Source organism: Centruroides vittatus, unplaced genomic scaffold (assembly GCF_030686945.1).
Source record: "Centruroides vittatus isolate TY-2023 unplaced genomic scaffold, ASM3068694v2 contig_801, whole genome shotgun sequence".
Classification (NCBI taxonomy): domain Eukaryota; kingdom Metazoa; phylum Arthropoda; class Arachnida; order Scorpiones; family Buthidae; genus Centruroides; species Centruroides vittatus.
Window position 1 is genome coordinate 22,833 of NW_027122519.1, and position 13,125 is coordinate 35,957.

A 13,125-nucleotide genomic window follows, 5' to 3' on the forward strand; every position below is an offset into this window, starting at 1 on the left:
CTGAAATTACTCTTGATCAATGTCAATCACATACTGATAGTATGCCAAAAAATAATAATAACAATGAAGTCTATAAATCAAAATAAAGGAGAGTTCAACTATTAGAATATCATATTCTGTACTTTTTGAACACGATTTTAAATAAAGTTAACATAAGCACGTTCGATATTCTTCTGATAAAATTTATTATAATATAAAAATTATATAGATAAATTTTAGTAGTTTTATTTCATACTGTTTAAATTACTAGCATGAAATTTTATTTTTAAGTTTTTGAGATAATTCCAGAAGAAAAACAACTGTTGACAAGACATAACCTATGAAAAGAAACATGAAAGCTCCAAGTAAATTTTCAACTAAAAGTGGTTTGAATGCATCATCATCTTCCTTTATGAATAGTTTCTCATTTCTAACTAAATTCAATTGGATTGTATGTGCATGTTCATGAAGCCCGGCTTCTATTATTCTGCGATTTCTGTAAAAAGAAATAAATAAATAAATTTTATGTCGAAAAATTTTATAATAAAAGAAAGAGGAACAAAAATTCATAAATGAAAAGCTTAGACTTTTATATATTTTACGTACACAATATTTATTTCCTTCTTATACGGAAATCCTTTAATCATGCCATATACTTCGTATTTAATATACAGACTATCCTTTGACATCAGATAGTTATTTGCTCCTAATGCACTTACATACAACAGTCCATTCAACTCATACTCAATAAAAGCATGTTTAGGTTTCATAAGATATTCATATACAGCCTTTTTTGAATACAACTTTAGTACTTTACCTTCTACTCTTAATTTCTTAAGCGCCAATAATAAAGGCGTCTCTTGTGTTGCAAGCTGTTAAAATTAACATTTATAGTTTAATTACAATAATAAGAAAATAAAATTAATTACAACTTCTTTTCAAAAGTTTAGAAACTTTGTCATTGAGAGTATAGTATTGATATTTACAACTATTAATACTAAATAATAAATACTATTTATACATACAGAAATGTTACTTCCTACAGTATATATTTATGTAATTACATATATGTATATATTTCCTTAATTAAATAAATAAGTTACAAAGTGCAGCAAACGTTTTAATTCAGAATATTTCTTTAATAACGAAAATATATATTATGTAAACCACACTTGTTTGATAAATTTAGAAAGTGGCAAAATCTGTTTCGTAAATTTAAAAAATTAATAATACAGAGATTACTTTACATATTTTGTTTAGCAATTTTTGTGTTGAGCACTTACGTTTGCGGTTCTTACTTCATTATTGGTAAATCTAAGCAGCTAAGAAAAAAAAATTAAGATTTCTGAACAAAGGTAATGAAGTAAATCAATACAAGATATTGACAAAGGTTTAAATATAACATAATCAGCTCTTTCAAAATGTTTGAAACAAATGCATAAAAACAATGAAATCATCATAAAACGAATAGGTAGGCCAAAAATAACAATCAAACGTAATATTAATATGTTGTGGTCCTTGCAAATTGATACAGGCCTACACCTTGACTTTTCTTGGTACTTTACGTATTGTTTTATACAGATAGTCTGAAATTCCTCACCGTTTCTTTTAATAACACATGGTCTTTAATCTCTACACTGAAGACAAAAAATCGTTTTTCCTATCTTCATCGTTCGAAGTGATGTGATACTTTGACCACTGAACAGTAAATCTTTGTTTTTTTTTTTTTTAATTTTTCGTTTAATGAAGTTTTATCTTAGGCACTTTCGAATAAAATCCTGACTCTTGTAATCTGTGCCAAATAGTTGTTCTTAATGTATTTTTATTTATTTTTTGTTGAGTTCGAAGTTATTTAAGCTGTTGACTTGAATCACTTCAGCTGTTGACTTGAATCCAGTACAGTCCCTTTTAATACATTAATATCACGTTTATTTGTTAGTTTTGGCCTACATGATTGTATTGTTAGGTTTGTCATGACTTTATTGTTTCCGCGTATTCGTTTCAAACGTTTTGTAAAAGCTTATTATGATAGATTTAATTCTTTCTCAATATCTTCTATCGATTTACTCAACCATTTTTTTTTCAGAAATCTTAATTTGTTTTTCCTTTGTTAGCTGCTTAGATTTTCTCATAATGAAGTAGAAACCACAATTGCAAGTGTTCAACACAAAATTATTAAGCAAAATACGTAAAGTAATTTATATATTATTGAGATTCTAAATTTATGAAATACATTTTGCCACTTTCTAAATTCATAAAACAAATGTGGTTTATGTTATAAATACTTTTTGATTAAAATAAATGTTTCAAATTAAAACTTTTGGTGTATTTTGTAATTTATTTATTTGTTTAATCAAAAAAATAAATAGAAAGTTACATTTCTGTATGTGTAAATAGTATTTCGCTTGTAAATATTAATACTATACTTTTAATGACAAAATTTCTAAACTTTTCAAAAAGAGTTGTAGTATATTAAATCTTACCTTAAGATGCTCGGCTAGATCCATATTATATACAAAAGACGCTGTATAATGTCCATTTTTGATTTCTTTTATCAATTCAGGAAACGTTTCAGGCACATATTCATAACCAGCGAAAGCAAGAAATGACATAAGAGCCCCACTATAACCGGATACTATAATAAACGTTGTGATTAACCAACTGAAAACCATCATTCTGCAGTATCCACTAACTTGAAATAACGAGCTGCCTACAATAAACGATGGTAAATATTTTTTTATTCTTATATAATAGAATATCATTGAATATACATAATATGAATTTGTTGCTTACTTTGATTCGAAAATGATCCGAAAAGCGCCAAGAATATATCATATAGTTTAACGTGTTTTGTCTTGTTTCTCCTTGAATTCCAATTTAAGATCAAGTAGAAACATAATCCAGTAAGAATAAATGTGATCACCAGGGTTATCCATATCTTTGTATAAAAATAATACTGTTCTCTTATTACTAATTAATGATATAAAAAATATTGTTTTTAAAAATTAAAATATTATTGTAGAAATTACTAAAAATGCTGCTAATAAAAATAAAATTGAAGAAATTTTAAATTATATATATTTTGATAATTTATGTTTATTGTGAAATATGTATTAAATATTTTATTGCAAATATTAAAAATTTATTATAATATAAAAATTTGATAAAGATTCTTAAAATACAAACGTGATTATAATGACTAATTACTGAAAATATTGGGAAAGACTTTCATTTATTGACTAACTTTCGTCTTTATAAAAATAAACGAATTATATTTATGTGCAGTGTTCTGTACGTGACAAGTATTACAATTTGTAAATTTTTGTAAAAAGTGTGAAAGATTGTTTGCTTGTAAAAAGTGATAAATGTTTTTAAATACATTTTATTTTAACGCTGTTACAACATATCGAGGAAAAGTGTTGCAATTAAATCAAATTTGACTCTCCATGTTTTATGCAAACTACATTCATATATTATATTATTTCTTCTACTAGTACGTATTTTTCATTAGCAGGAATTATTATACTGGCTTTAAGGATACTTAGCCAGTTTAATAAGTCCTGCTAATAAAAAATACGTACTAGTAGACGGAAATAATATTATAATAAATTAAGGACATTGAGGCATATTAATTTAATTTACATTTATATATAGTTTAGATTTTTGGAAATAAGTTATGAAGAAAAACTGATCACGCTTTAACACACGCTAAGACGACATTTAAAATATGCCAATTAAAAAAAACACGAAATGTATTTTCGTTTACAATAGATACCAGGTTATTTGAAACAAAATATGTCTGTGTATTTTTTCATAATACAAACAAATTAAATTGGTACGACTGTTTTTTTTTAAATAAAGAAAAGATACTCATTTGAAAAAACCAGTGGCAGACAACATGACGACATTTCTAAAATTTAAATAATTGTCCAAATTCAATAAACAATTGAATTTGGATAATTATTTAAATTTTAGAAATGTTGCCTTGTTTAACACAGGTTCTAGTTTTATAGTTTTCACTATTTTAATATTTATAATACATAATATTTGTTCCAAAAGTTTTAATGTTGAGGGTCATTCGAAAGTTTTATTTCTCATAACTTTTAGTATTAAATTAATTAAATTTTTTAAAAGTTTAAACTTGACAATAGCCTAGCATGAATGTTAGTAGAATAATAATTTTAATAAACTGTTGGAAGATATTAAAAATCATAAGATGAGTAAGGCATATCTTGAAAAGTTATTTTGGATTTTTCGAATTTAGCAAGGATAGTAATATTTATGAATCAACAAACTATACAAATGTAGATTAAAAATTTTTATTCAGAAGGCACTATGATTCTTACTACAGTACTTGACAAAATATCGGACAATCCTTGCTAGCCATCGTAACATTCTTCATCTTTTTCTTTTATATCTTTTTCTTCATCTTGCAGCTTAGCGTGACAACAAATCTCGGTAGAATCCGGAGGACTCCGATGTTTCTTAACATTTTCCAAAATGAGTTTCCAGTAGACATTTAATGTAATGAAATTTTCCGGTTTTTAGAAAGACCCTGGCTGGCTGGTTTTTAGTGTCAAGTTAGAACTTTCTTTCCTTATATGTTTATTGTATACTCTTGCAATGCAAATTTAATCTGATGAACATGAAATAATTAAGAGCAATTCACATGAAGTTTAAAAACAAAAACCTCGTAATCGCTACTACTGGGGAAACAACTTTTATGTCATAGCTGTACAGGCCCTTAGAGTTTGAATACTCTGAAAAAAATGTTCAAAACATGCGACAAGTAAAGTTTGCTGTTCTAAATTATTTCCTGTAAAATGCGATTTTTGCCCATTAGGGATTTTCGGCAGTCAACGACAAAACAGCAAATGTTTTTACGCAAAACAAAAATCTATAATGGTTTATCTTCTATCTCATATAATTCGCATCTGCGTTTTCCTTTTATAAATGGATAAGACAAGTTTTGGAAAAAATGAAAGTGTGGGTAAGACCTAGTTCGTAATGACATTGAAATTTCTGCATTAAATTTCCATGCTTTAAGCTTCTTCTTGAACAATAAAACTATTTTACTGTAACAGTTCTTTGCATTAGAAGTGAGATAAAACAGGTAGTTCAAAAATTTTTGAAAAGTAAATCAGAAGTAGTTTTGAATGAAGCGTGTCAATTTAGTATATACAAATAAAATTATTCGTATTTTTAAAATAAAAATAAAATACTACTTACCGCTAGACCAAAAGGAAATATTATGGCCAACATTTTAGATACTTCATTGGGTTTAGATGTAAAAAATCTTACTTTCGAAGCATCTATAACATCGCTGTAATCTATTGCTTCGAGTTTATCGTAGGTAATTCCTAATGGCAAAGCTAGATCCGATTCCTAAAAATATGTTATTGTACAAAATATTATAAAGATTTAAATCAATATTAATTATAAATACAAATACGTTTCTTTGAATGAATCCAATGCGGCCTATCCAAGCTCCATGTAATTTAAGTCCTCCAAAGCGGTGTTCACTTATCTCCAAGCTAACATTAAAATACAATTATTAGTATTCGAAACATAAACTAATTCAATTTATAAATAATAGTTGTTTTACGTGTATATTGTCACTCTTCGCCGAGTATGCATTTATAACATTTCGAGAATAAGAGTACATAAAACATACCTGTGATGGATTTTTTTAAAATTGTTATTTAATGCAGTCAATTGTACATAATTTAACATTGACGACCCATTTTCGGTAAGAAATTATAGTAAAGTACTAATGAGTTCAGAAATCGAAATAGACTCGAGATTTATTAAGGAACACCTTTCAAGTATCTTCACAAGTATTCATCTTTTGTAACAATCGATGAAAATGATAGCGCACCGCGAATAAATTTTATGAATTTTCGTGAATAATTTCCGTAATAAAAAATGTATACGACAGAATATCCTTCATGTACTAAATAAACGTTGTAAAAGATCAAACCATTCGTAATGATCAAAGTTTGTATTGACCATAATGTATCCCAAATAAAATTCTATAACTTAACATTATGTTATTCTGTAGTTCATTTAAATTTGGATTTTTCCGTTAGGATTTAAATTAATAAAGACACTATTATTTCAGCTATACAAAGGCCATGTAACTCCTCGTGAGCGAAGGTGGAATAAACTCGAAAATTTCAAAGCGAGACCTATCAAAATGTTAACATATTCGATTTAACGTTAAAATTTTCTAAAGTACCCAAAAAATAAAATTTATGTGTTATTTTCTTTATATAGCAACCCAGTTTCATTTATATATATATTTTTTTTCATTATAAAAAATTCGTCGAATATCTGCTAATAAATTTATAGACTGATCTCAGGAGCTTTTTATTCTATCTTTAACTTTATCTTTTAGTTGTAGAAAATGTTACTAATACTTGTTTTTTAACATGTCCCCTAAAAATTAATCCAATAATGAGGTCAAGTGAATGAAACCATAAAACAAATTCCAAACGTAGAATATATTGCTGACGAAATTGTGCATTCAACAAAATTGTGATATTCTCGCAAACTGTAATGATACTTCATTATATTAGAACGACATGCGTTATCTTAACTTAAAAGAACATCTTTCAACAGCAAAACGATACTATTTGAATAAATATAACTATATAAATGCTTTTTCTAATCGACTTCTTTACTAATTTTTTAATCGTTTATCCACTTCACATCAGTCTTTTTCTTTAGAATATATGATATAAGAGAAACAGTTTTGGATAATAAATTTATGATTTTTAGCACAGAATGCAAATAAACATTTTAATAGGATTTAATTATAAGATTTTGAAGTCCACTCTTGCCCTTCTTCCCACGTAATTAACGTGAACGGTTTTTTAGCCGATTGAATATCGTGTTTTGTAACTTGAATAATGACATCACTGAATCATCACTGAATAACGTAATATTGAGCTGTAACCCTTTTTGTCCTTATCTGTTTCATTTACAAAAAAACATTTTCACTATTACTTAAAAGTTGTCAGGTAAAATTCCTTGTATCATCCTTTGAAATTCTGCGTTGGCTTTTGATGAATGAACGTAAACTTCTTTTAAAATACTCCCAACATTTTCATTTAATTAACATTAAAGCACTCCAACACTGTAAGTACTATATTATTTCCATATTGTACTGTACATTTTGCGAAGATTTTTCTTGTGAACTGTAACTGAGTTAGTTTAGTTTAGTCGATACTAGCATAAATAAGTTTATTTATTGTTCTACGGTGCAATTGTGAAAACCCTCCGTAGTGTATCACGTCTATGTAGCTCATGTGAGTGGTGCTATCATAACTTTACATCTGTCAACGCACTGTCTTCCTGAGACATCATTTCATCGTACCTAACGAACTACAATATATTTATTACAAGTGTGCAAACGAAAGGAATGATGGTACTGGTCGAAATATCCTACATAGTTTTTTTTTAATTTCGAAAGTAAATAACAAGGCATTTCTTTCTTTAACTCTGTATTTAAACGTTTCTAAACAAGACAAAATATTCTGTAGCAATAAGTTAAATGCATTTCTAAACACTCTTAATTTTACTTTTCCGGCTGTTATATATACGCAAGAAGAGAAAATATTGGAACCGTGTCAAATCTGAGTTTTTACAAATCTCCACATTTTGAGAAGGGAGGTCTCAAAACGAAAAGGGCAAAAAATATTTCATGTATGTGTGTGTTAGCGTGTGTAAGACAAAATTTGGCATGGTGTTATGGAGCACTGATGCTATTAAATTTTGTCGGTTAGAGGTAAAAGGGGTGTCGTGTCATATCTCGAAAATGGTGCACTTAATGAAGATGTTATTTGTTAATATTTACAATTTCTTTAATATAAAACTCATTACTACCCTCAAAATTAAGCCTTTTGAAATTCGATAATAATCAAATATCAAATATAAAAAGTTACTTTTGAAATAAAATTTCACAACAGCCAGAAAAGTTTCTCAACTCGTTTGCTTAATGTTTTTCACAAGCTGCTAGGTTTAAAATACGGTAATTTTTTAAGTTTATTTTTAAAGCAAGAAATGTTAATAATTCTTACCAGTAAGATATTTAACGAAATTAGTTCTAGACATTTCTTTATATCACATAACGAACAAAAGCAACAATGTGGTTCATAACATGACAAAGGTCAAATTGCAGTTTTTCATTGTAAATATTTTTACAAGTTAAAACCAAAATCTTCGCAAACAAACTATAATTATAATAAAAATAAAAAACACTACTTGTATTCTGCAAAATAAAAACATACTGTCCGAAAAAATCAACAACGTATACTGAGTATGATACCGATCAGATTGACCTAAGTACACCACAAATAAACAATCATATAGCTGAGAGTAAAGCCCTTCAAGACCTGTCTCGTAGTTATATAATAGAAATATTGGTATACTGAAGGTTAATTAAGTACTATACTTACCAGTTTAACCTCTAATCTTACCTTCTTTATAATAGTTAAATAAAATCTAGAAAATAAATAAATTCGAGATGAAACAATCTAAATTTATGTCACTTATCAAATTGCCTAAATCTCAAATATAGAGGCAAACAAAACAATCTAGATTTAGTGGAAATTCTGCTTAACACGTATTACAGACTAATGTTTTGACTTAAAGTAAAATGACTGTCGATAGTACTTGTCATTCCTACCAAGTGTGCTGTATCTAAGGTCACAGCCACTCTATGTAGTAACGGGAGGAGCTTTCATTTTTTCTCACGAATCTTGCTGACATTTATTACTTCAGAGCGCATTTCGAATAGAGATTTGCTGAGCAATTCTGCTACTTAAGCGTTTGATAAAAAATTATAAAAAGTATTTTTAGATATGTATATGATATTGAAATTACAACACAGTAATTAATAAATAATGTTTTATTTTGCTTTATAGTAATTGATTACTGATGTGTTATTAGTTAATACAATATTACTTAAACGTATAAAAACACTGAATAATTTTATCATAATTTACTTGAATCCAAGATATTTCTGTAGAATTAAGAAAACATCTGACAAATATCCTCCATTCTTGATAATTACAGCAGGATCATTTTCGTACTTCATAACATGTTCTATCTGAAAGTTTATCAAAACCGAATTATAAATTGAACTTATAATAAAAACTTGGAAATATTATGTTGACAACTTTTACTAAAATATTAATTTATAAAGTGTTTCACAAAAATATTTTTAGTAATATAATATGAATTCTAAAAATGAATTCTAAAAATTCTAATATAATATGGCTTAAAAAGATATGCGTAATATAATAAAGAAAATGAATGATTTTACAGAACAAATTTTAAGAGTAATATTTTGAAAATGGATATGTATAAAATTGGCGATAACAAACAAACTGTACTAAAATCTGTTTCAAATACTAATCACATGTTATACAACGAAATCTTATAGAGAGAATAGAAGAAGGTTGAGAACCTTGCAATGGACCATTGCAATAAAACTTGCATAGAACGCAGAAACAAAGTATATAACAGGTGTAAAAATATGTTTCATTCTTTAATTGTTCTCTGTTTATTCACTTTTTCAAAAACTTAGCGCTGATTCTGTTGTTAACAGCCTGAGTAGTCACAGAAAAATATAGTAATTTAACAAAGCAATAACTACAAAATGTTTATATTAATAGAATGTCGCAAATTATAGACAAACTTCAGACGACTGTAATTTCTTGGTTAAAGCATATAAAGAAATCGAAAAATAAACAATGCTTATTCCATAATATGACTAAACGTGCCAAACAACCTTTATATTAAATACAGAATTTTATACAACGACCAAGAAAACTATAAAGATAATTGTTCAAAAGCAGTAAGGCATAAAATGTCGTTTACCAGTGGGATTTCCAACTCAATATTATCTACAAAATCAATAAAGTCGTTGCTTCACTCAAGGCTGACGTTTAACTCCGTGAAACTATATCTTTTAGCACCAAATGGTAAGCAAGTGTACAGAGATATCGCGGCTGTAGGAGTAAAACGTAATCTAGAAATGTGCAGAAAGAAATAGCATTTCCATACTTGTATAGAAAAGTCTGTCAGCTGTTGTAGGTCATTCTACTGTTATTATATTTACGGGATGAGAACTCGGTTGGATTGCATAAAATAGAATTCTAAACGCACTTTAGAGGTACCTATCACCACGCATCGACATTGGCGACAAAGTGCAGTGCAAAGTGAAAAATACAGATAAAGTGCAGTGTCAATGATCAGTTCTGCAGTAAACATCAGTTGACTCTGGTACTGATCATGGTATTTATTGTAGGAACGATACACTAGATGTGCTACTCTGAGAGCAAACGGTGACTGCAGTTTTTCTGCATCTGCGATGTAAAGAAATAAAGTAAATTAAATATACTAATTTTTTTTATTGATACTAAGCAACGGACTTCAACTGCAGAAGAGCAACCTGTTGCAAACACATTGGTGCTAATATCAAAGTTATTGCTCTTTCTAAAATGTTTTTCTAAATTATCTTTCAGGGAGACTTTTCTGCTTTTTTTTCTTTCAGAAATGCTGTTAAGAGACGTGGGACGAAGCAAAATAATGCCTCTTCCTACGTCTCTGCCGCTCTGCAAGAGAACGTTTTCTAAAGATGGCACGTTTTTATTGATTCCGACTTCATTGTCGCTCTAAAAAAAAGAAAAACAAAAGTTTAAGAACTGATTTTTTTATATGCATAATCTAATGGCCAGTATATCTGGCATAGCTGCATCTCCGAGAAAACTTTGGGGGATGAAGAACAATCATGAATACGGTGTTTGCAGATTAACGTAAGTAAGTCATCAGTGGGCTGCACAGAATACCGCAGTAACTGCACAGTGACTGCATTTACGAAAGTGATATTTCATTTCACACCTGCACATCTATTTAGAGATTCTAAAAACGCAACTCAGCTCATATATGTGAAAATTCTAAGCTGAGCTGAGGTCTTTATTGAAGAGCGGAAGGTTAAATTATGAATTTTAACCCGATTAAAAAGCAGAGCAGAAAATTCCATTTCTTAAATTAAATTGCATTGCATTTATTCTAATAAACAGCGCGTTGTGTATTAATTTTTCAGTTGAATTTGCTCTGTTAGAGAACATTTGCTATTACAAGGCAGCTACTACTCATATTTTGGTAAATTGATGTGATCGTTACTCTAAATCTGGTTACTTTTATTCACTGTTTTATTACTTAAACAACAAATAAACATTTGCACTTTATTTTAACAAAGGAAAAGACGACAACGATAACGTTCAATTAAAATGAAATGTTGTCTCAAGCAATAGATCTTGTAAAAGTTAGGTAAAGAAATTTACATCGAGTTGAGCTAAACTATGTGTTAAACTGCAACACTGGATTTCAAATTTGAGAGCCGAGTTGACTGTGAAAATTCTAAGTTGCAGCTCATTTGGCACAACTCTTTCTTTACTGTCTGTATAGCCTAGTTGACGTCTCAGAGTGATCTATATATTTATTTTTAGTAAGAAATATTACTCCTTCTTAAAAATACAGTTAATAAAGTGTATATCAGAAAAAATTTCATACACGTTCTTGCAAATATTGGCAAAAGCATGCAAGAAATTTTCTGTCTGTCTGCCCCGTCTTGGGACAAAGCGATTCTCTCCGAGGTGCTTCAAATGGCATCATGCTCTAAAACAAAATGTGTGGAAGCAATATTATAATTTTTGTGCCGTAGAGCGAACTCAGGAGTACTTACAACACGAAATATCATGCACTTTGTGGTTTTTCGCAGATATAGTATATCAAAACGGATATGATGACCGTTTGCCCCGTACTTATAATGAATCGATGAGGAATATTTTCAATAATTTGAATGAAAGTTTCAGTATTATAGTTATAGTCTGCTATCTCATTCAATATATTTTATATAATTTTAAAATTTAATTAATTACAATACATTTAATTTATAGAATGATCAAATCAGAAACTTTTTAATTTAATCTAAAGAATTTTATGTATGTAATATACCATGAAAAAATATGTAGACAGCAATCTAAACTTTAAAAAAATAACCTGAGATTAATAATTGTATATTGTTGTCATACTTATCAAAAACAGAATTTAAAATTGATTTTAAATCCATAAAATGTTAACTTGTCCAAATCTATTTTACCTGATATGTTGCAACACGAAGAGTAACATTTCGTAAAGAGTTCTTCATTTCTATCTGAAATATAAAAATTCTGATTAATATTTATAAATAATTCTACTTAATATCTACATTATATAAATTTATTTTGTTTTTATATTTATTATCAAACAATATTTTAGTTAAAAACTATAAACATAATATCTCAAATAAAATATGACAAGAATACAACTTTCGAAATTGAAATTGTTCAAAATTTTTCGAATTTCTAACGAATTTGAACATATCTAGGAAAATTTGGCACGAAACAATACTGTTTCAGATATTTCATTTATCAAAAAATTATCGTTCATTTAAAGCATTTTACAGGTAAACCTTTTATTTATGTAGAATAATATGCATTCCTCTTCAGGCTACAAAATACTAGTTTACAAATGTATAAAAATTAAAATATGAGGTACAATATAAATATCAAATCCTTATTATAATGAAGCACTTCACACCATTATCGATTATGCACGTATAAATTATCACCCAAAATCACTTTACTTACAGTCATGCAACTTATACTTTATCCTATCCCGTGACTACGGCTTTTATTGTTAATTTCACACGTCATCAATCTCCATATTTTTATTTCAGTTTATCAACTTCTAACTACGTATTAATATGATATGTTCTTGTTTCTCATTTTTTTATTTTTTGTATTTAGCACCTGAAAAGGGATGTGCTTTCCCATCCTTAATGCATAGCCTTATAAGTTTTTAAAGTAGAAATTGGAGACGTATTTTACTAGCCTTTCACAAGCGTGCTTTTGGTTTTGGCGCTTTTATCCTTTGCAGTGAGGCATAGGCGTGAAAAAATTTTAAATTATATTCCCACGAGTTTTTCTCGTTTCTGCCTTGGTTAAAAAAATTTTTTAGAGTTGAGTCTAGTAAAGAAAAAATAATTCTGTATTGTGGCATCATTTCTTGATCGAATTAATTAAATAAATTCGA

At 28.1% G+C, this 13,125-nt stretch overlaps 1 protein-coding gene across 1 annotated transcript; it reads right to left on the reverse strand.

Annotated features, from left to right (window-relative positions):
* Positions 1 to 227: 227 nt before the first annotated feature.
* On the reverse strand, positions 228 to 5,350 carry LOC136982025 (probable glutamate receptor). Its single transcript, XM_067278462.1, has 5 exons — positions 5,209 to 5,350; positions 2,773 to 2,917; positions 2,463 to 2,689; positions 586 to 851; positions 228 to 475 (listed from the first exon to the last, which is right to left on the reverse strand). The coding sequence occupies exons 1-5, from the start codon at positions 5,239 to 5,241 to the stop codon at positions 247 to 249; spliced, it is 900 nt and encodes a 299-aa protein (XP_067134563.1). The 5' UTR covers positions 5,242 to 5,350; the 3' UTR covers positions 228 to 246.
* Positions 5,351 to 13,125: the final 7,775 nt, after the last annotated feature.